Source organism: Dipodomys spectabilis, unplaced genomic scaffold, assembly GCF_019054845.1.
Source record: "Dipodomys spectabilis isolate Male_0828 unplaced genomic scaffold, ASM1905484v1 ptg000017l, whole genome shotgun sequence".
Taxonomy (NCBI): domain Eukaryota; kingdom Metazoa; phylum Chordata; class Mammalia; order Rodentia; family Heteromyidae; genus Dipodomys; species Dipodomys spectabilis.
This window is the reverse complement of record NW_024870694.1, coordinates 10,452,194-10,476,170: the sequence shown is the minus strand read 5'-3', so window position 1 is coordinate 10,476,170 and position 23,977 is coordinate 10,452,194. Positions and strand designations below refer to the sequence as shown.

The following is a 23,977-nucleotide window of genomic DNA, read 5'->3' as shown; positions in this document are numbered from 1 at the left end:
TTTACAAAGATACCAATGAATGAATGCCAGGTTTGTGCTCAAATGTCCAGGTCCTCTAGGCATATATATTTATTTACAAGAGAACTGGCTATGGTAAGAGGGCTGGGCATACTGATTACAGAAAGGAGTAAAGGGAAACTTAACTGTTAAGCCTACATAGAATTTTGCTGTCTTTACTGAAACACACGATTGTATCAATCATACCCAATCTCTCACTTTCCACCAGACTGATTTTGAATAATCTAAGGACACACTCTTTAGTTTTCTTTTGTCCTTGGTCAGTATTTGTTAACCAATTATAAACAAATGGCTTAATTTGTTTATTATTATTATTAGTGCTGGTCCTAGGGTTTGAACTCAGGGTCTCAATGCTGTCCCTGAGCTTTTTTGCTCAAGGATAGCACCACCTGAGCCACAGCTCCACTTCCAGCCTTTTGGAGATTACCTGAAGAAAAGAATCGCATGGACTTTCCTGCCCAAGCTGGCTTGCAACCATGATCCTCAGATCTTAGCCTCCTGAATAGCTAGAATTAACAAGCATAAGCCACAGGAGCCCAGCTAATTATTCTTATTATTATAGAGATAACAGAAACAAAACTTCATGTGCCATGAAACACTTTAAAAAAAAATGTGCACAGTAACATACAGATTCAATGCAATTCCCATGAAGTCTCAATCACTCTTCACAGAAATAGGAAAATCAATCCAGAACCTCTTAGGGAACAGCAAAAGCAATTCTGAGTAAAAAGAGAATTACTCAAAGTATCATAAAACCAGACTTCAAATTGTACTACAGAGCCAAAGTAACAAAACATATTGGTTACTGGTACAAAAACAGTCCTAGAGACCAGTATTAGAAAACCCAGGAATACAATTCTTTTGTACAACAAAGGTAATAAAAATTTTAAGCCGGGCGCCGGTGGCTCACGCTTGTAATCCTAGCTACTCAGGAGGCTGAGATCTGAGGATCACGGTTCAAAGCCACCCCACGGAAGGAAAGTCCTTGAGACTCTTATCTCCAATAAAGCACTAGAAAACCAGAAGTGGCACTGTGGCTCAAGGGGCAGAGTGCTTGCCTTGAGCTGAAAAGCTGAGGGATAGCGCCCAAGCCCAGAGTTCAAGCCCCACGACCAACAAAAAAATAAATAAATAAAAATAAAAATAAATATATATATATATATATATATAAATAAGTCAAGGAAGGTAAACACAGGAATAAAACCACACAGCCACCTAATGTTTGACAACCAAGTAAATTAAAATACAATAAAATACTAGAGGGGCTGGGAAGGTGGCTCAGTGGTAGAGCAGTAGAGCACTTGCCTTGCATGCCTGAGGTCCTGGGTTTGATTCCTCAGCACCACATAAGCAAAAAGAAAAAATCCAGAAGTGGCGCTGTGGCTCAAGTGGTAGAGCGCTAGCCTTGAGCTGAAGAGCTGAGGGACAGTGCCCAGGCCCAGAGTTCAGGCCCCACGACCGGACCAAAAAAAAAAAAAAAAAATACTAGAGAAAGAAATAGCCTCTTCAACAAATAGTGCTGGGAAAACTGGTTATCCAGTTGCAGGAGACTGGACATAAGACTCAAATTTCTCACCCTGGACAATAATTACCTCCAAATAGATCAAAGAACTCAAAGACAGACCTGAAGCTTAAATCTACTAAAGGAAAACATAGGGAAAACACTCAAGAGTTATAGATAAATATTTTCTGGCCAGGACTCCAATTGTCCAGAAAACAAGAACAAGAATTGACAAATGGGACTGCATCAAAGTTTCAGCCAAAGAAACAATTACCAGAACCGAGAGAGCCCACAGAATGGGAGAAAATCTTTGCAGCTATTCAACAGATAGAGGATTAATACTCAGAATATACAAAGAGCTCAAAAACTCAAACAGCAAAAAAAAAAAAAAAAAAAAAAAAAAAAAAATCCAATTAATAAATGTACAGAAAACTGGACAGACAGTTCTCAGAAGAAATACTAATGGCTAACAGACACATGAAGACATGTTCAAAATCTTTATACATAAAGAAAATGCAAATAAAAACCACACCAAAATTCTATCTCATCCCACTTAGGATGTGTGGAAATGTCATAGTGAAACCCTTTTGTATAATCAATGTATATTAATTTAAAAAAATTAAAAATTCTGGTTTGAATTCTATTCCTGGAAGCTTCCTTTACCCTTTTTCTATGCATGTCATTGAAGGAAATGCTACTTTCTTACATGACCTTGATCACAGATCTCCCAAGTGGGCATCTAAGTCAAGCCACATCAGTCCCACTGCACATTCCTGATCAACTGAGATGGTATCTGAGCTAGGCCAGATTTAACACCCTGTGAATCAATCTAGCTCCAGCTATGAATCCTAGTTAGCACTGAAGGCTACATTTTCTAATACATAGAGCAAATCTAGTCAGAAGTAAAGTTTAACAAATTAGGGATAAAAATAAAAAGTTTCACAAAAACAAGAAAATAATTAAACCTGAGATAGTCTTAAACCTCCATTACTCCCCTCAAAAGCCGGTATAGTAGTAAACATCAGGAGATTGAGGCAGGAGGATTGAGACCACTTTGTGCTACAGTGTGAAACAAACTATCAACTCTTTCCCTCCCCACAAAAAAAAAGAAAAAAGAAAAAAAAAGTGAAGTGATGTAATATTAAAAAAAAAATCTATTTGGGGTGGGAAGGTGGCTCAGTGGTAGAGCGCATGCCTTGCATGCCAGAGGCCCTGGGTTAGATTCCTCAGCACTACATAAGCAAAAAGAAAAAATCCGGAAGTGGCGCTGTGGCTCAAGTGGTAGAGTGCTAGCCTTGAGCTGAAGAGCTAAGGGACAGCGCCCAGGCCCAGAGTTCAGGCCCCATGACCTGACCCAAAAAAACAAACAAACAAACAAATCTATTTAATTCCATTTCTTTTTCTTTTTTTTTAAGTATCTTCTGTGCCCAGGCACTGTTCAAAGTGTTATATATTCAGTAGTGAACAAGACAGACCAAGTCCCTGTTTTTTTTTTTTGTTTGTTTGTGTCAGTCCTGGGGCTCGAACTCAGGGCTGAGCACTGTCCCTGAGCTTTTTTTGCTCAAGACTAGCACTCTACCACTAGAGCCACAGTGCCACTTCCAGTTTTTTCCGTTTATGTGGTACTGAGGAATCGAACCCAGGGCTTCATGCCTGTTAGGCAAACACTCTACCACTAAGCCACATTCCCAGCCCTCCATTTGTTTTTCACAAGTACTCCCTACAGTAGTCCCAGCTGGAAGGGAAAGGGATATTAGAGACAGTATTTGAAACAAACATGCTAAACCAAGCCTCAAACTGAACAGTGTGCTGGGAGGATCCTGCTTCATAAGCTGGTTGCATAACTTTAGAAGCCAAGAGGTAACAAAAATAATTGTAGTGCACACTTTAGCTTCAGAGAGGAAATGTTCGTGTTTTATACAATAAATCAATGTGCCATTTCTGTTTATCACTGCATGCTGACAAAAAGACACTAAAGAATTCTAAGAAGGCCAGGCATCAGTAGCTCACACCTTTAATCCTAGCTACTCAGGTGGCTGAGAACTGAGGATCATGGTTCAAAGCTAGCCTGGGCAGGAAAGTCTGTGAGACACTTATCTCCAATTAACTGCCAGAAAAATCAAAATGGAGCTGCGGCTCAAAGTGGTAGAGCACAAACCTTGAGCAAAAGAGCTCAGGGACAATGCGCAGGCTCTGAGTACAAGCCCTAGGGCCTATTAAAAAAAAAAAAAAAAAATATATATATATATATTTTAAAAAATCCTAAGGAGGATACTATTACATCCTTTGGGACTATTCTTTTAGGCCACATTTGAGCTAGCTACAAGTAAGAAAATCCATTATTTTTTAAAAAGGAACACTTTTCTCTCTACTTGAGGTCTAACAATTAGTGATTATATCCCCTTGTTCTTTTGACTTTAAAATGGGTGAACTAGATTTGTTCCATTACACTGAAGGATGTCCTCTAAAACAGGTGAAGTATGGGCTAGTTTAGATTTTTTTTGAACAAGAAAGGATATTTACAGATCTAAGTTTATCATCTTTGTAACTAAGTGCACATCTTTGTAAAAGTGCATGTCAACTGAATAATTGGATATGAAAACTGCATTACTTAATAAGCACTACACAATTCAACATAGTCATTTGAATAGATCTTAGAAAAATAACTAATGACAATAGTTCATGGACATTTTTATTAGTAAATTATCAAATTAGCTAAGCCATTTCTCATTGGGAACTACTGCCAGTTTCCTAACTAGAGTCTTAGGCCACCAACAAACTTATTTTCCTTTTTTATGCTCAAATTTAGTGCTCTATCACTTGAGCTACATCACTAGTTCCAAATCTATCTTATATACAGCTATCATTCTCTGCTACCTAAAACAGAAAGATGACCTACACATTCCTGTTTAGATTCTGTAATGGCTCCCCAGGAAACGAGATACAAACCTGAGTTCTACAGCATAGAATACAAGGTCCTTTGTGACCTGCCTGATTTCTGCCAATCTCTTCAGCTTCTCTGTTGTAGTTTCCCATGAACATCATACTCACCTGCCCCTAATTCTCACAGTCCTTTGGTACTAAATCATATTGGACTGCTCTCATCTGAATTAATGTTCTATAACTCCTCCTGGGGCTGGGTCACTGAAACAAGCTCTTTTGTAGGCAGAACATACTTCTAAACTTTATTTGCTTATCCTTTAGTTATCAGCTCTATTTTCATTTCCTTAGGAAGCTTTTCCAAATGCTCCAGATCAGAGACTTACATTAACTGTGCTGCTTTTCAAAATTTATAATGATATATTAGCAGCATTGTTTTTGTTATTGTTTTTGTTGGTTGTGGGACTTGAACTCTGGGTCTGGGTGTTGTCCCTCTGCTATTCAGCTCATGGCTAAAGCTGTACTGGAGCCATAGTGCCACTTCCTGTTTTCTGAGTGGCTTAATTGGAGATAAGAGCCTCACTGACTTTCCTGCCCCAGCTGGCTTTGAACCATGATCCTCAGATCTCATCCTCCGGAGTAGCTAGGATTACACAGGCATGACCCATCATGCCCAGCTTTCACAGCATAATTTTTAAATAGTGTCCAGGGCAGGAACACCATCTTTTTGCTTATCACTGTTACCTCTGATGACTTACATGCACAACCCATACCAGGCAAGCCAAAAAAAGAATTACTCAGTAAAGTTGTCATAAAAGATAACAATTTTATGGGATTATAGCAAACTAAAAAATCTATACCACAAAAACAACCAGAAAAACAACAACAACAAAAAACAGAATGAGGAAAAAACCTGTATCATGGGAGAAAGTTTGAACTGCTCATCTAAGGTATTAATACTGAGAATATACAAAGGAACTCAACAGTTAAAAAAAACCACATAATCCAATTTAAAAAATGGACAAATGATCTAAATAGACATTTCTCAATATAAGACTAGGTTGGGAAGGTGGCTGAGTGGTAGAGCGCTTGCCTTGCATGCCTGAGGCCCTGGGTTCAATTCCTCAGCACCACATAAGCAGAAAAAAAAAAGCCGGAAGTGGTGTTATGGCTCAAGTGGTAGAGCGCTAGCCTTGATCTGAAGAGCTGAGGGGCAGCGCTCAGGCCCAGAGTTCAGGCCCCACGACTGGACCCCCCATCCAAAAAAAAGACATATACATACCTGAGAAATGCAAATCCAAAACAGTTAAGATACCAAATCTTAATGATGACTCCTAACAAAATGTCAAAAAATAGTGAATATTGGAAAGAAAGCTGAACTCTTATATACTGTTGGTAGAAATGTATGTATATTATTACAGTCATTGTAGTAAAATTACAATAAGTTATATTATGGAGGAGCCTCAAAAAATTAAAATACTCAGCAATCCCACTACTGGGTAGATATTTTAAGAAAATGAAATCTGTAAGTTGAAGACAAATTTGTACTCACATGTTTACTGTAGTTCTAATCACAACAGCCAAGAAATACTAAATAATCAAAGCATCTACCAACAGATAAATGAATAAAGAAATGATGTAAATATATACACGATACCGAATAAAAAGAATGAAGTCCTGTCACCTATGGCATGAATAGGTCTAAGAGAAATAAATCAGGTACAGAAAGACAAACACTGTATGTTCTAACTCATGTAGAAGATAAAAATCTGATCTCACAGATAAAAAGTAGCAGTTACCAGAGACTGGGAAGGGTATGAGCAGAGGTAATTAAGAAGTACAAAATTGGTTGGGAAGGTGGCTCAGTGGTAGAGTGCTTGCCCTGGGTTTGATTCCTCAGCACCACATAAACAAAAAAAGCCAGAAGTGGCGCTGTGGCTCAAGTGGTGGAGTGCTAGCCTTGGAGCTGAAGAGCTGAGGGACAGTGTCCAGGCTCCCAGTTCAAGCCCCATGACTGACAAAAAATAAAAAAACAACACAGACACACATACACACACAAAACAAGAAGTGCAAAATTACAGTTAGGAGGAAAATTTTCTAGTATTCTAAAGCAGAGTAGGGTAACTGACTATAGTTAACAATTTATATTTCAAAACAGCTAGAAGCAAAGACATTAATTGTTCCCAACACAAAGAAATGACAAATGTTTAAGATGATATACTTATCTGCCGAACTTGTCCATTACACATTATACATATAAATATTGAAATATTGCATATCCATAAATATATATATCATATATCAAATTTTTATAGAAATGTATTTCTAATGTTCTTAATGTTTTCAGTCAGAGCAAGAAATGAGCAAATTAATGAAGATACTTTAAAGACTTTCTTTTAGTGGTTTGTGTTTTTTTTTCTTCCAGTGCCAGAGACTTTTATTGCCAGTCCTGGATGCCACTTGAACTCAGGGCCTGGGCACTGTACCTGAGCTTTTTCTTTTTTTTTTCTTTTGTTGTGGGGGTCTGAACTCTGGGCCTAAGCGCTGTCCCTCAGCTCTTCAGCTCAAGGCTAAGGCTCTACCACTTGAGCCACAGCACCACTTCTGGCCTTTTCTGATTATGTGGTGCTGAGGAATTGAACCCAGGGCCCCATGCATGCAAGGCAAGCACTCTACCACTAAGCCACATTCTCTACCCTGAAAACATAATCTTGTTGGTTTTTAGTTCCCATGGTACTGAACTTTGAAAAGAGTCTTGTGTTTGCTAGCCAAGTGCTTTACCACTTGAGCTGTGGCTCCAGACCTTTTCTCTTTTTAGTCATTTTTCAGGTAGGGCCTTACCCAGTGCTAGCCTCAGAGTGTGATTCCCCTACTTATGTCTTCCTTAAAACTGGGATCACAGACGTGCACTATTTACTATTTCTGGTGTATTGACTGAGCTGGACTCTCACTAATGTTTTGCCCAGGCTGGTCCTGAAGCCTGATCTTTCCCATCTCCACCTCCCAAGTAGCTGGCATTACACGTATGAACCACCACATTTGTCCCTAAAAAGTTGATGGGTGCCAATGGCTCATGCCTGTAATTCTAGCTACTCAGGAGGCTGAGATCTGAGGATCTCAGTTTGAAGCCAGCCCAGGCAGGAAAGGCCATGAAACTCTTACCTCCAATTAACCACCAGAAATCCAGAAGTGGTGCTGTGGCTCAGTGGTGGAGTGCTAGCCTTGAGTGAAGCTCAGGGACAGTGCCCAGGCCCTGAGTTCAAACCCCATGACCAAAAAAAAAGCACTTCTTTCCCTTTGAGACCTCTGTGCAAGGTATATTGAATACATACTGTAGCCTTCTTCTTTGATACCAAATCCCAATATGTAAAAGAACAAGGGGGTGTCGGGGGGGATGGATCAGTGATGTAATGCTTATGGTTAGCATTCATGGTTTGGTCCCTAGCACCACATTAGAAAAGAACCTTTTGGGCTGGGGCTATGACTCAGTGACAAAATGCTGATCTAGCATGTGCAAGACCCTCAGCTTGACCCTCAGCACTCCAGGAAAACAGAACAAAATCTAGAAGGAATGTTCAAAGATGAAAAACAATTAGGATAAAACTAAAGAGAAATAAACAGCATTCCAGGTAGAATACTATTGAAGAAATGTTGATGAAAGAAGGATGCAGGGCAAGGACGGGAAGGCTTAGAGGCAAACACCAATGTGATCAATGGGATAACAACATTAGGTGAGTTCTGTCTTCACATGAGCATGAATGTACACACATAAGGTTCTACTTCAATTCTGACTACTGAATTGTTATAACAGAGGTTTCAGCTCCCCAGTAGGAGCAATAAGTATGGAAACCTTGATTCCTTGAGTACTTTCCTTTGGTACTAGCCTCCATACTTGTACTATTATTTTAACTTTCACAAGTTAAAATTCTATGTTTTTACTGTCTTCTTTTATTTTCTACTTTAAATATACAGAAATATACAGACTACTATGGAAGATGAAGATTTGGTCAATCATCATCTTTTCCTTTTTCCTTTACCTAATGCAATTTAAGTACTTTAAAAACAAAAACAAAAAAACTCTCCAGGGCTGGGAAGGTGGCTCAGTGGTAGAGTGCTTGCCTTGTTTGCATGAGGCCCTGGGCTTGACTCCTCAGCACCACATAAGCAGAAAAAGCTGGACGTGGTGCTGTGACTCAAGTTATTAGAGTGCTAGCTTTGAGCTGAAGAGCTGAGGAAAGTGCCCAGGCCCAGAGTTCAGGCCCCTCGACCAACAAAACAAAAACAAAAACAAAAAACTCCTCAATCAAGCTGAATACACACTTGAACAGCTTCAAAGTAAACCTTAAGAACATACTTTCAGCTAGACACCAGTGGCTCATGTTTATAATCCTAGCTACTCAGACACCTGGAAGTCTGAGAGGAGACTAGGAGGATCTCAGTTTGAAGCTGGCCCAGGCAGAAAAGTCCTCAAAAGTCTATCTTCAATTAATCAGCAAAGAAGCTAGACTGGAGATATATCAAGTGGTGGTATGCCAGTCATGAGTGGAAAAGCTAAGCAAGAGTGCAAAGCCTGAGTTCTAATCCCAGTATCAACACACACACACACACACACACACACACACACACTCACACTCATAGTCTCTGAAAGCTCAGACTTGTGAGGATGGAAGTTTGAAGCAAGCCCATGTATAAAAAGTCTAAGGAAAGAGAAAGGACAAGAAAAAAGGAAGGGGGAGGAAAAAAATACTTTCACCTACAACTTTCATTGCTGGGGATCAAACTTAGTGCCTTCATGCAGCAACTCCAAGTCATTACATGAAACTTTTGTTTTGGTTTTTAAGATTGGGTCTCACTATGTAACCTATGAAATTTTTTTTTTTTGGGTCAATCATGGGCTTGAACTCTGGACCTGAGCCCGCTGTCCTTGAGCTCTTCAGCTTAAATCAAGCATACTACCACTTAAGCCATAGTGCCACCTCTGGATTTCTGGTAGTTAATTGAAGATAAAGACTCTCACAGACTTTCTTGCTCAGGCAGGCTTTGAACTGCAATCCTCAGATATCAGCCTCCTGAGTAGCTAGATTACAGGTGTGAGCCATCGGCACCTGGCTTAACCTATGAAATCTTAATAAAAGCAAAATTAGAAATAAGTAACTGACAATAAATGAATAGGGTTTTAACTTTACAAAGATTATCTCCTATGTGTAAATCTAAATTCTCAAAGTATTAGGAACTATTATCCATAATTAAATTAATTAAATTAACTAAATATAGTTAAATTCTTTTAAAAGTATATTGTTAACTTTTTATTGAATGTATATTAAGAATTTCAAACTAAATGAATATTATTACTATGTACAAAACACTGTTCTTCAACTTGGGTTTACCTCTGCATATAGAAGATTTATCTTTATTTTTGCTTGTATCAATTACCACTTATAAGAAAATTTCATTTTGCCAGGTTCTTCTAATCCTAACTACCCTAAGTAGCTGAGATCTGAGGACTGTGGTTCAAGGCCAGCCTAAGCAAGAAAGTCCAAGAAACTAAACTTCAAAAAGTTGGGGGTGGAAGTATGGCCCAAGGGGTAGAATGCCAGCCTTGAGTTTAAGACCCAGGCTCTGAGTTTAAGACCCAGTACCAGAACAAGAACAAAAAAGTCACATTATCATGCTTAATGTGATTAAACAACTCTCTTATTCTTTTGTGTATGCCAGTACTAAGACTTGCCAGGCCTCTTGCTGTTGGCTTTTATGCTCATAGCTGGCACCCTACCACTTGAGGCATACCTCTGTTTCCAGCTTTTTACTGGTTAACTGAAGACAAGAAATTCTAGGATTTATCTGTTCCGGCTGACTCCCAACTATGATCCTCAGATTGCAGCCTCCAGAGTAGCAAGGAATATACGCATGAGCTATTGGCAGCTGACACAAACCCCTTACTCTTATTCTAAAATCCATCAGTGTCTATAATATCTTATAGACATATAATAAGATATATAATATCTTATATATAAGATATATAATATCTTATATCTCAATTCTAAAACTCAAAAGTTCCTATCTAGGGGGCTGGGGGTTTAGCCCAGCGGAAGGGTGCCCACCCGGCACATGCAAGGCCCTGGGTTTGGTCCTCAGCCCTGGAAAAAAAAAAAATTCCTACCTAAAATATGACAAACAAATATAGCAATTTCAATTTATACTAGAATTTTTTTTTTTTTGGGGGGGGAGGGGGGGGTTCCGGTCGTGGGGCCTGAACTCTGGGCCTAAGCACTGTCCCTCAGCTCTTCAGCTCAAGGCTAGCGCTCTACCACTTGAGCCACAGCGCCACTTCTGGCTTTTTTTTTCTTTATGTGGTGCTGGGGAATTGAACCCAGGGCCTCATGCATGCAAGGCAAGCACTCTACCACTGAGCCACCTGCCCAGCATCTTTATGGCCCCCATCCTACACTTTGTGTAACAAAGTCAGTGATTCCGTGTGTGTGTGTGTGTGTGTGTGTGTGTGTGTGTGTCTGTGTGTGTGTGATGGAGCTTGAACTCACAGCCTGCTTGGGTTCTGCCCTTGAGCTTTTGTGTGTGTGTGTGTAACAAAGTCAGTGATTCCGTGTGTGTGTGTGTGTGTGTGTGTGTGTGTGTGTGTGTGTGTGTGTGTGTGTGTGTGTGTGAGATGGAGCTTGAACTCACAGCCTGCTTGGGTTCTGCCCTTGAGCTTTTGTGTGTGTGTGTGTGTGTGTGTGTGTAACAAAGTCAATGATTCCGTGGGGGGAGGGAGGGCGGATGATGGAGCTTGAACTCACAGCCTGCTTGGGTTCTGCCCTTGAGCTTTTGTGTGTGTGTGTGATAGAGCTTGAACTCACAGCCTGCTTGGGTTCTGCCCTTGAGCTTTTGTGCTCAAGGCTAATGCTCTACCACTACACTTCTGGCTTGCTGATGGTTAATTGGGGATAAGAGTTTCAGGGACTGTCCTGTTTGGGCTGGTTTCAAATTGTGATCCTCAGATCTCAAGCCTCTTGAATAGCTAGAATTACATGTGAGACACCAGCACCCAGCTCATCAGTGGTTCTTAACTGGAAGTAATTTTGTTTACCCCCAGGGGGTAGAAATGTCTGGGAATACTTTTGGTTGTTACAACTGGGGGAGTTGCTATTGACATCTATAGGTAAAGGTAGAAATGCTGCTCAACATCCTTATAATACATAGGGACAGACTGCTACAATTACAAATTATTTGGCCTTTAAATGTCGATAGTGTTGAGACTGAAAATAGACATGTATTAGACATGTTTTGCTGAAGACACATTGGTATGTTGATTAGATATGTTTTGCTAAAGACAAATTGGTATGTTGATACTGAGACTGCCTCAGATCCTTCTGAAGGCACTGTAGGATAAAACAAAACAAAACAAAAAATAACTAGCATTACCACTAAAAACATCAGAAAAATCTTAATTCCATAATTCCTTAATTCCATAGCTTCAGGGATGTCAGCCAGGGGAGTGTGGCACCCATACTGCTGAGCAAGCACAAGGCCCCTGAGTTCAAGCCTCAAGGAGGGGAAGGGGGAGGGAAGAGGGTACTAGAAGGGAGGGGGGATGGGATGGGAAAAAGGAGATGGGAGAGGGGAAGGGAGGAGGGAAGAGAGGGAAGAGAGGTAAGAGAAAGAGAAGAAAAGAACTTCCCGGAAGGGAAGAGAAGGGAAGGGAATGGAAGGGAAGGAAGAAAGAAAGGAACAATGTAAGGAAGGTATGATTGATGGGCTGGGCTGGTGGTATGGCTCAAGTGGTAGAGCATCTACCTAGCAAACACAAGGTCCTGTGTATAAACACCAGTACCACACGCACATATACACACAAATTACGATGAGGATTAAGAAAATAAAAAAGAAAGCAAAGCAAAACAAAACAAAACAAAAAACTAGTCTTGCCGGGCTAGTGGTACATGCCTTTACTTCTAGCACTAAAGAGGCTAGGGCAGCAGAATGCTTGGTTCAAGGCCAGTCTGTTCTACATAGTAAGACCTTGTCTAAGAAAGCATAACAAAAAATAAACTAGTATTTTTGTTTTTGTTTTGTCTTAAGAGAAGTCTTGCTGGGGCTGAGAAGGTGACTCAGTGGTGGAGTGTTTGCCTTGCATGCCTGAGGCCCTGGGTTTGATTCATCAGCACCACATAAGCAGAAAAAGCAGGACATGGTGCTGTGGCTCAAGTGGTAGGGAGCTAGCCTTGAGCTAAAGAGTTGTGCCCAGGCCTAGAGTTCAAGACCTGAACTCATAGGCTCAAGCAATCCTCCTGCTTTAACCTCCCAAGTATATGAGACTACACGCCTGTGCCACCATGCCCAACAAAATTATTCCTTTTCATCATGTCTATCAGTATCAAGTGTTTTCTTGGATCTCTTTATTTTATTATTGTCATTGTAGAAGATACAAAAATGAGTAACATATAATAAACCAATGGTAAACATGTTATTGAACCAACACCAAGACTCTTGAAATCACAATGGCTAGTTACCTTTCTCAGTGCTGGAGAAGATGGAGATGATTTTATTCCTGGGCTTTTTTTCCTCTGGAACAGAGGGCAAAGGTTTCAAACTGTGATTGGCTGATAAAGGATCTTTGCCTCCAGTGCTAAAAATGGTACTGCTCATCCGCACAGGTGGTGCTGGAGGCTTGTCTTCCAGTTCTCCGTTATCAGACATGATTCAGAATTATGAAAAGGCCTGAAATAGATTTTTTAAAGTCATAATTAATAACAAGGCAAAAAAATAATATGAACAAGCAGAATACAGCAATAACTACCTTGCCATACAACTCCTAATTAGAAAAGGTAAAAGGTATCTACTTACAGTTACAATAGAAAAATTGGGCAATAAAAAAACTGATAAAAGATATAACAAGTGGCTGGGAAGGTGGCTCAGTGATAGAGTATTCGCCTTGCCTGCATGAGGCCCTGGGTTTGATTCATCAGCACTACATAAGCAGAAAAAAACAGCCTGTGCTGGTGCTGGTGGCTCACGCCTGTAATCTTAGCTACTCAAGAGGCTGAAATCTGAGGATCTCAGTTCAAAGCCAGCCCAGGTAGGAAAGACCATGAGAGTCCTATCTCCAATAAACCACCAGAAAACCGGAAGTGGCGCTGTAGCTCAAGCCGTAGAGCTGAGTTCGCCTTGAGCTGAAGAGCTGAGAGACAGTGCCCAAGCCCAGAGGTCAAACCCCATGACCGACAAAAAAAAAAAAAAAAAAGAAGCAGAAAAAAACAGAAGTGGCTCCATGGTAGAGTGCTAGCCTTAAGCTGAAGAGCTGAGGGACAGTGCCCAGGCCCAGAGTTCAGGCCCACGACCGGCCAAAAAAAGAAAAAGAAAAAGATGTAACAAACATCTTTTTTAAATGGAAATAATCTCAGCTCTAACATTCAATAAATAATTAGATATGGAATGTCTGAAAAACAAAGCAATTTAATCAATCAATCTGAGACTGTTCCAAAAGTCAGACAACATGGAGTCAAGAAAAGAGTGATGGTTTAAGTAGTAGAGCACCTTCAAATCGTCATACCAGAAAAGAGAGAGGAGAGGGTAACAAAAAAAGAGAAGAAAAAGAGGGAGAAAATTCCAAAGAGGAAGAATATGACCTAATCAACCAACCATGAGGTATCTCTGGAAGACCCATCTTGGATGTTTGGACTTCAAAGCTACCAACCAACAAGCCTTGTGATGGATTACAACTTAGCCATCAAGTAAACGTTTCAAAAAGAACAAACCACTGACATAGTATTTGGTTTCTTTAAAAATCTGCCTCAGTTTCTTAAATCCCTCAGAAAGTCATATCAAGCTTCATCAATCTGTATACACTGACAAAATTAAGTAAGGAAAAATATAAGGAATGTATGTATGAATGATGGGCTGGGCTGGTAGTATGGCTGTAACCCCAAGATTATTCTTTCACATCGTAATACCCTGCCCATGCAGTTAGGTCATCCAGTGGAAACTGTAGCCTTTTTTATATACTGACATATTTCTTTTTAATAAGTAGCTCATACACACTTAAATCAGTAGTAAAGGACTCCTAACTCAGATAAGTTCTATAAAAAATGTATATGTTAGGAAGCAACATATCACCCCCATTAAACAATATTTTAATTGGCAACTGAATCTTGAATAATATTGTTTTAAGTTAGCAAATCTTTGTTTATGTACAATAAAAAGAAAGCCCAACAGTACTTAGGGAAAATTAAAAATAAATTTATTTAATTCAATTAAATGCTAGTACCTGAAGAAAAAGATAAATTTGAGAAGAATGGAGAGCTGAAGAGATTACTCTTCTACTCCAAATCTTTAAGATGTTATTTTCCTTGGCAAAGGACTGTGCTAGTGCACTACTTTGGCATACTTTATCTGTCAAAATAATTATTTCTCAGCCCACCAAAGAGGAAGAGTGAGAGAAAAAAAGGAGAGAAACAAACAAAAACCCCACATTTCTGGTGGTGAGGGTAATTACCTGGAGAAGACCTAGGAAAAAGTAATAAAAAAGGCCTTGACCTGCATGTGGCTAAAACTACCGAAGCAAAAATAAAAATAGAAATAAAAAAGGCTGAAACCAAAGGCAGCACCCAAGACATGCTCCAAATGACTTCAAAACCAGCTGCTTTTATCAGGTAAGTCTGGTTTTGTTTTGGGGTCATACAAACAGGATGCAACTGGTTATTCCTAGGTGTGACCTGATACTAGTGTGTGAATAACCCACAGGGACAGAAGATAGATAAAACTTAACTTCAACTTGCAAAGATTATTTAATAAAATGGACAGGATGGATGTTTAGTATGATCATAACATTAAAGAACACAGATTAATCCAAGAGCATCTCACTTTTATCTTTTCCTCTTTTCTTTTTTTTAGGTGGGTGGGGTGAGGCCTAATATGGCTTGAACTCAGGGCTTCATGCCCACTCAGCTTTCTTGCTCACAGCTGGTGCTCTGCCCCACCTTCTAGTTGGACATTTTGCTGGTTAACTGGAGTCAGAGTTCTATGTACTTTTCTGCTTGGACTAGTTTTGAACTGACATCCTCTGATCTCAGTCTCCTGTGTTCACTTTCTTAATCACCAGTTACAATGTTCAGATTTTAGTTCCTCCATTGAGGCTCTATAGTAAATTAAGAATCAGATAACAGCCAGGGTATGGTGGCACATGTCTGTAGTTTCAGTACTACAAGGCAGGAGGATTTTATTTTTTTTGTTTGTTTGTTTTTTTGGTCTGGTCGTGGGGCCTGAACTCTAGGCCTGGGCGCTGTCCCTCAGCTCTTCAGCTCAAGGCTAGTGCTCTACCACTTGAGCCACAGTGCCACTTCCAGCTTTTTTTTTTTCCTGATTATGTGGTGCTGAGGAATCGAACCCAGGGCCTCATGCATGCAAGACAAGCGCTCTACCACTGAGCCACCTTCCCAGCCCGGCAGGAGGATTTTAAAGCCATTCCTGAGGCACACAGTATGATCCTGTCACAAAACAGAATCTCTAACAAAATTTGAGTATTTTTATATACATTTATAGAATAACAACTATCTGTGGGGCTTAACTAGGTTTTAATTTACTATTTTCAGAAGCGTGATTCTAAAAAATCAGCATAAATCAGGGAGGACCAGGTGTATACCTTACTGGTAAAAAAAATGTGCTTATTATGTGTGAGGACCTGGGTTTGATGCCAACCCTAAAAATAAACTAATGAAAAATTCAAAAAAAAAAGAGCAAAACAATCAAAGCTAAAGTCAGAGCATAATGATTACTCAATGGAAGTTCATACAAAACATATCTTTAGGGTTCAATTATAGACAGAATATGACTAGAAACTCCCAGTTACACCTTTAACTGAAAAAAAAATCTAATTTTATGGTAGCAGTATGTGTTCTGGAATGGGACTGCTTTGGTTGGAATCTTAGTTCTATCACTTAAATGTGTGACCTGAGGCAAATAACTTAAATGTGCCTCATGGATTCTTGGAGAAATGGCTGGTTATAGGCCCCACACAGGGGAGAGAAAGTGAGTAATAGAGTATCTTGCAGCATCAGAAGATAAGGCAATACTTTAAATGGATAAGGGCATGTTAAAGAGACACAGAAAGTGTTTCCAAAGACCAATGTTAGAATGATTCAAATGAAAAAATTAACAGTATAATCAAATGACAAAATACATGTAATTCTGTACAAATACAAGTAAACAAATAAATAAATGGGGACGGTAAGGAAACAAATCTTTACTCCAGAATTCCAGATTGTTATATGTAGACACAGCTCCCTCTAGGAATTTGAGCTTGATTTCCTCTCCCCTCTGGAATGTAGGCTGGACTTAAGTGACTCATTTCCAAAAGATGAAAAGGAAGGAAAAAAACAAAAAACTTCATGGCAAATACAGCATTAACCAAGTGACCACAGTTAACTTTTTAGGGGAGTAAGTTAATATCAGTTACTCCCTAACACAATGTGATGAGAAACACCTGTGGCATTCTCCTCACAATTCTACAATCCAAACTTAATTATCAGACAAACAAAAAACAAGGGGAACTCTACACTTGATCATAGCCAAAAAGCTGAGAAGTAATACACTCTACAATTTCTAATTCACACCTCAAAACTGACAAAAACATGAAAATCAGGAAGACCGAGAGTTATAGATTTAATATGACTAAATGCAATGTGGCACCCTAGATTGGCAGTTTCTCTGTTTATATATAAATATCAGGGTTATAAATTATGATACTATCAGAAAAACTGGCTGACAAGGAGAAAGAAAACTCTATTTACTATATTTGTGGTTTGTAAGCCTAAAATGACCCCCAAATAAAGTGCATTAAAAATAATGAATTAAGAGCCAGACATCAGTGGCTCATGTCTCTATTCCTAATTACTTACAAGGATACAATCTGAGGATCATAGTTCAAAGCCAGCCAGGGCAGAAAAGGCCGTGAGACTCCTATTTCCGATTAACCACTAAAAAGCCAGGAAGTGAAACTGTGGTAAGTGGTAGAATGCTAGTCTTGAACAAAAAAAGCTTAGAGACAGCAACAAGGTCCTGAGTTCAAGTCCCAGAACTTCCCACCTACCCACAGGAAACAGTATCTTCTTCAAAAGCTAAATATACAGCTACCAAAATGACCTACAATTTTTATTCTCAAGCACACACACACTAGAATTAGAAAATATATTCATACAGAAGCTTATAAAAGAAGCTCTACTTCTGAATTTTTGACAGTTTATTGGAGATTAAGAACCTTACAGACTTTTCTCCCTGGGCTGGCTCTGAACCTTGGAATGAATGTAGATGCCAAGAGCTTAGTCACAAGTTTCTATGTATTTCATATATTGTTAGAAAAAGAAACTGGAGGAGCTGGGAAGATGACTAAGTGGTAGAGTGCTTGCCTTGCATTCATGAGGCCCTGGGTTCAATTCCTCAACACCACATAAGCAGAAAAAGCCAGAAGTGGCACTGCAGTTCAAGTGGTAGGGTGCTAGCCTTGAGCTGAAGAGCTGAGGGACAGTGCCCAGGCCCAGAGTTCAGGCCTCATGACTGACAAAAAAATAAATAAATAAATAGAAAAGAAAAGAAAAAAGAAATTGGAATTGGTTGACTATACTTTAGTTATCACAGAAAAAGTTGACTTAAAAACAACTTATGTTATCACTCTCCCTGGCTTCATCTCCCTCAGTACCTGTCTAATACCTAAAAGCTGAGTATGAATTGCATTTAGGGACATTTAGCTACTGAGTCAATCTGATATCACGCAAATAGCCAAACAAATCCTATGTTCATGTACACCAAAGACTTTCCTGGCCTGAATCACATGTGTATGCATGTGTATGTGTATCCATTTCTAATTGTTTTCCATTTGTTTATCTACTCAACCAAATCTTTCAACTCCCAAATAAAATACGTCAAATGATTTTCAACGTATACAATCATTCTTGCCCAAAATGATCCCTTACATCTTCTGAACTTACACAGGAAAATAAGTCCAAAATAAGTCCAGTAGTACAAAATTTAAAAGATTAGAATTCCTCTGGTATGTAAAAGAACTAGCCCCACCAAAAAGTAAGTGATTTGCTTAAAGTCTGTACACAGATCTAACTACTAAGCCCAGAAGTGAAGTTTCCAAACAAGTCTTAATCTCATGCTCTTTTCTCTATTACTATCAGTATGCTAGACCATTCTTTGGCACTGAATTACAACTGTACATTATTTCAAACAACTGTGTGTTGTTAGTAACATTGACTGATTCCTGTCCTCAAAGAAAATCCTGTTTTGTTTTTGTCAGTCCTAGGGGGCTTGAACTCAGGGCCTGGGCACTGTCCCTAAGCTTTTCTGCTTAACTAGCACTCTACCACTTTGAGCCACAATTCCACTTCTGATTTTCTGGTGGTTCATTAGAGATAAGGGTCATGGATTTTCCTGCCCAGCTGGCTTTGAACTATGGTCCTGAGATCCAAGTGTCCTGAGCAGCTAGAATTACAGGCGTAAGCCACCAATGCCAAGCTAAAATTGTTCTTTATTAGTTAATGCATTAAATAACATTTTATTAAGCAAACATATAAGCTGTCCTATATTAAAAATATCTCCAGAAAGATTTCAGTTTTACCCTTGCAGGTAATTTAGATAACCTTAGTCTTCTGCCTCTTCTATAGAGCAGATTTTTTTCTGAGCTGTTTCTAACAATATAAATGGCCCTGAAGAGCCAAATGGGGCTCTCTAATAAGGTTCTTCACATATATCTAATATAGTCAGAAACATATACAAAACAATTCATAATAAGATACTTAAGAAGAGAGCTTATCATTTGTTCCATTATTCAAAAATATTTCATGGAAAAAAGAGCAAATACATAGAGCCTGTCTCCAAATCTGTTCAAACACTTTTTGCTACTTTTCAGTGACAAAAACAAGTAGGCGAAACAAAAAGTGTGCCCAAAACACACTGTACTCTTCTAACAGGCCCATTGTTTAGCTGTGACACAACTCAAACACTTAACAATTCCTCAATTGTCTACTAAAGGAGACCAGAGGTAGCTAAATATACAGCAGCAATGAAAGAGTAGTGAGTAGTTCTAGAACCAGTCGGTAAAACTAGCAAAAATTATTGAATTTACTGTCATCCAGTGGGGTAAGTGGTATACCACATACAAACCATGTACTAACCAAAGACATGGTGTAGGCTGGGTGATGGTGGCTTCCACCTGTAATTCTAGCTACTCAGGAGGCTGAGATCTGAGGATCATGTTTCAAAGCCAGCCTGGGCAGAAAAGTCCTTATGAGACTATTATCTCCAATTAACCATTCAAAAACCAGAAGTGGAGCTGTGGCTCAAAGTGACAGGGTGCTAGCCTTGAGCAAAAGAGTTCAGGAACAGTGTCTAATTCCTGAGTTCAAATTCCATGACTGATGAAAAAGAAAAACATGATTTAAAAAATCAAAATTTGCTGGGTACCAGTGGCTCATACCTGTAATTCTAGCTACTCAGGAGGCTGAGACAGAAGGATCATAGTTCCAAGACAGCCCAGGCAGAAAAGTCTATGAGCTTGTTTATCTCCATTAAACTACCAAAAATGTTCCTGTTCTGGGCAAAGTGACATCAACCTTCATGGTGCTCATCTTCTATCAGCCAGGGGCAAAACAATTCCATGTTTATCCCAGCATGGGTTTTGATCTATGGCTGTGCCTGGTTCATGCATTGGACACACATATTGCTGTTTTTTGTAAAGGTAGTATCATAGCCACCAAGTTAACCTGTTTCCTAAGCTATTTTGTTTGTTTCACCATACTGTATTAGGGTTTGTAAAGCATTCATTTCATGTTCCATCATTCTTAGTTACAGTTGAGATTTGAATGTCTCATGAACCCAAGGTGTATCTATGGCCAGAAATAAACTAATGTTTTATTTGAAAAACAACAACAACAACAAATAAACAAACAAAAAATCCTAACAAAAAAACTGGAAGTGAAGATGTAACACAAGTGGTAGAGCATTAACCTTGAACAAAAGAAGCTCTGGGACAATACCAGACCTGTGTTCAAGACCCAGAAATAGCACCAAAACAAACAAACAAAAAACAACTTTGTAGGGCTGGGAAGGTGGCTCAGTGGTAGAGCGCTTGCCTTGCATGCCTGAGGCCCTGAGTTCGATTCCCCAGCACCACATAAGCAAAAAAAAAAAAAAAAAAAAAAGCCAGAAGTGGTGCTGTGGCTCAAGTGGAAGAGCGCTAGCTTTGAGCTGAAGAGCTGAGGGACAGCGCCCAGGCCCAGAGTTCAGGCCCCATGACCGGACCCAAAAAAAAAAAACAACTTTGTACAGCATCTTTACAATAAAATATTTAAAAAGTTAAAAAAAAACAAAATTCAGTTTTTCTTAAAAAACAAAACCAACAACAAAAACAAAAAACCCAGCCAGATGCCACTTGCTCACTTCTGTAATCCTAGCTATTCAGGATGCTGAGATTATGGTTTGAAGGATTATGGTTCGAAGCCAGCTTGGAAGGATCCCAATAAGAATCTTATCTCCAATTAACCACTCAAAAAACTGAAGTGGCACTGTGGTTCAAGTGGTAGAGTACTAGCCTTGAGTGAAAAAGATCAGGAATTGCACTCACGCCCTGAGTTCAAGGCCCACAACTGATATTTCCATTTTTCATTTCCATTTTAATAATGAGATCTCTAACAATCTCTTTAAAATCTGCAAAAACCCAAATACCAATGTGTTGTCCTTCAAGCCTCAAAAACCGGGTTTTTTTTTTGGGTGAGGGAGGGAAGGCTGAGTATTCCAAGGCCCCTTAAAGTGAAGATGAGTTGAGGCAAAGGACCTACTGCACAGAAAGCATCCCATACCACTGTTGTTAATACCATGCCTACCTGAACTGCCAGTGTCTCCACTTCTGTGTGTCCTACAGAGACAGTGACACAGTATATACTATGCCTCATCATTAATCACAGCCAACGACTCCATATGGATGTTACACTATGGTGCCTAGCTAGATCAAAACCAACATTGTGTAACATACTGGTACTCCAAGACGTAGCTTATAGAGAAAGCTCTTTACTAAGAAGGCTAGTGATAAAACTGGCTGAGATATCTTAATATTAGAGTGCAAATCTCAATGTGGGAACACAAGAAATATAGGGGGAAAAAAACCTTCAAGAGATTGCCTCCGAAGAACTCTTTAGCAACATATTCTAATCAATTTAAAAGGAACGAAACACTTAGGAATTTTAAAAGGGAAGGAGTGACATTGTTCAAAAAAGAAATGTATTTGTTATCTGGCTTATGTAACTGTAACCTTTAGAATAACAATAATTTTTTTTAAAGAATTTAAAAGAAACTGTATAGGTGTCTCAACACTATAATCCCAGTTGTTCAGAAGGCTGAGATCCAGAGGATTGTGATTTGGAGACAATTTAGGCAGAAAAGTCCTTGAGGCTCCATCTTGAATTAGCCAGGGTAGAGATATGGCTCAAGTGATAAGAGTGCTAGTTGAACAAGCAAATTGAGCAAGTATAAAATCCTGAGCCCAAACCCTGGTACTAGCTAAAATAAATGAATGATTATAAAAGAACACAAGAAATCCAGGAAAATGCAGATAATTAGGAATATAGGCTACAAAAGTAAAAAGAGATTCTGAAAAAGAATCAAACTCAAAACACCCCAAAACAGATGAGATCAAATGGAACAAAGAATATTTGAACTTGAAAAGATCTTTTGAAATATCTCAGTCTGATAAAACTGAAGCAAAACAATATCCTGCCTACAAGAAACCTACTTTACCAGTAAAGACACAGAGTGAAAGTGAAAGAATGAAAAATGCTAGTTTATTCAAAACAAAACAATGCAAGGAGATGTAGCTATACTTTTATCTGACAAAACCGACGTCAAGACAAAAATGGCAAGACTAAGGTCACTATGTGATGGATGCAAGTGGAAGTAAGTATTAAGTGAAATAAGCCAGACACAGAGACAGAAGTGATGCGTGTCCTCATGTGGAAGCTAAAAAACAGTGGAATGAAAGTAGAACACTATTTACAAGGGATTGGGAAGACTTGGGGGAGGATAAAAAAAAGGGAGGTTGCATTTGATTAATGCATGTTGTATTCATGGAGTGAAATAACACATTCAACTGTTACTATGTATCATTAACATGTCTTAATAAAAAGAGAAGTTTCTAACCTAATAAACAACAACAAAAAGTAAATAAAAAGACCAACCTATGGGAATGAAACTATCAATGCAAATAGAACAACCACACAAAGATGACAATATACACTAAAAACAAGTATTTTTAACTGATAACAATGGCTATAACATCAAGCAATTGCACAAATAAAAAGGAAACAGGTATATAATACAAAATCAAGGACTATCAATTAAATGAAAATGCCTCACATTCAAACACAAGATTGGATAATTTATTTATTTGTCAGTCCTGGGGCTTGAACTCTGGGCCACAGCACTATCCTCAGCTCTTCAGTTCAAGGTGAGCAGTCTACCACTTGAGCCATAGAGCCACTTCCAGTTTTCTGAGTGGTTTATTGGAGATAAGAGTCTCGCAGACTTTCCTGCCCAGGCTGGTTTTGCCCAGGCTGGTTTTGAACCATGATCCTCAGATCTCAGTCTCCTGAGGATTATAGGCATGAGCCACCTGCACCTGGCTGGATAATTTATTTTTGTTTGCTTTTTTCAGTCGTGGGGCCTGAACTCTGAGCCTGGGCACTGTCCTTCAGCTCTTCAGCTCAAGGCTAGTGCACTACCACTTGAGCTACAGTGCCACCTCTGGCTTTTTTTGCTTATGTGGTGCTGAGGAATTGAACCCAGGGCCTCATGCATTCAAGGCAAATACTCTACCACTGAACTACCTTTCCAGCCCCATGGACAAATCATTTTTAAAAACAAACAGGCCAGGTGCCGTTGGCTCACACCTGTAATCCTAGCTATTCAGGAGGCTGAGATCTGAGGATCACGGTTCAAAGCCTGGCCAGGAAAGTCCATGAGACTCTCATCTTAACCACCAGAAAACTGGAAGTGGCGCTGTTCAAGGGGTAGAGTGACAGCCTTGAGCTGAAGAGCACAGGGACAACGCCCAAGCCCAGAGTTCAAGCCCTACTACTGACTAAAAAAAAACAACAACATTTTTTTTGTGTGGGTGATGGTCCTGGGGCTTAAACTCAGGGCCTGGGTTATACCCCTAGCCTTGTTTTTGCTCAAGACTAGTGCGTCTTGTACAGCTCATTGTTGTAATGGGTCTACCTGTAACCCTATTTAAACAGTTTGTTCTTTCCCTTCCCCTCCACAAATTATACCAACATCAAATACAGTGACAGCAGGGGTTATACCGTGGGGGGGGGGGGGGGGTACATACAAAGCAACAAAGAAATCATCTTATTAATATGTTGGAAACAATCGCAAAAAAGAAAAAAACATTTGAATCCTTATCTTGGGGTTCATTTCGCCTAACAACCCTGAGACTCTTATCTGCAATTAACCACCAGAAAACCGGAAGTGGCACTGTGGCTCAAGTAGTAGAGCACTGGCCTTGAGCTAAAGAGCTCAAGGACAGCACCGAGGCCC

The 23,977-nt window shown here is 39.4% G+C and overlaps 1 protein-coding gene, 1 non-coding gene and 1 pseudogene across 2 annotated transcripts in view; 1 reads left to right on the top strand and 2 right to left on the bottom strand.

Annotated features, from left to right (window-relative positions):
- Positions 1–23,977, bottom strand: part of Pak2 (p21 (RAC1) activated kinase 2) — an 83,469-nt gene that overhangs the window by 39,180 nt on the left and 20,312 nt on the right. The window contains exon 2 of the mRNA XM_042667539.1: positions 12,904–13,111. Coding sequence (XP_042523473.1) covers positions 12,904–13,090 — 187 coding nt within the window. The 5' untranslated portion in view covers positions 13,091–13,111. The remainder of the gene's footprint in view (positions 1–12,903; positions 13,112–23,977) is intronic.
- On the bottom strand, positions 16,809–16,976 carry LOC122099847 (annotated as a pseudogene).
- LOC122099986 lies at positions 19,972–20,107 on the top strand. The gene has a single exon (XR_006146062.1). It is a non-coding gene; the product is annotated as a small nucleolar RNA SNORA48 (small nucleolar RNA).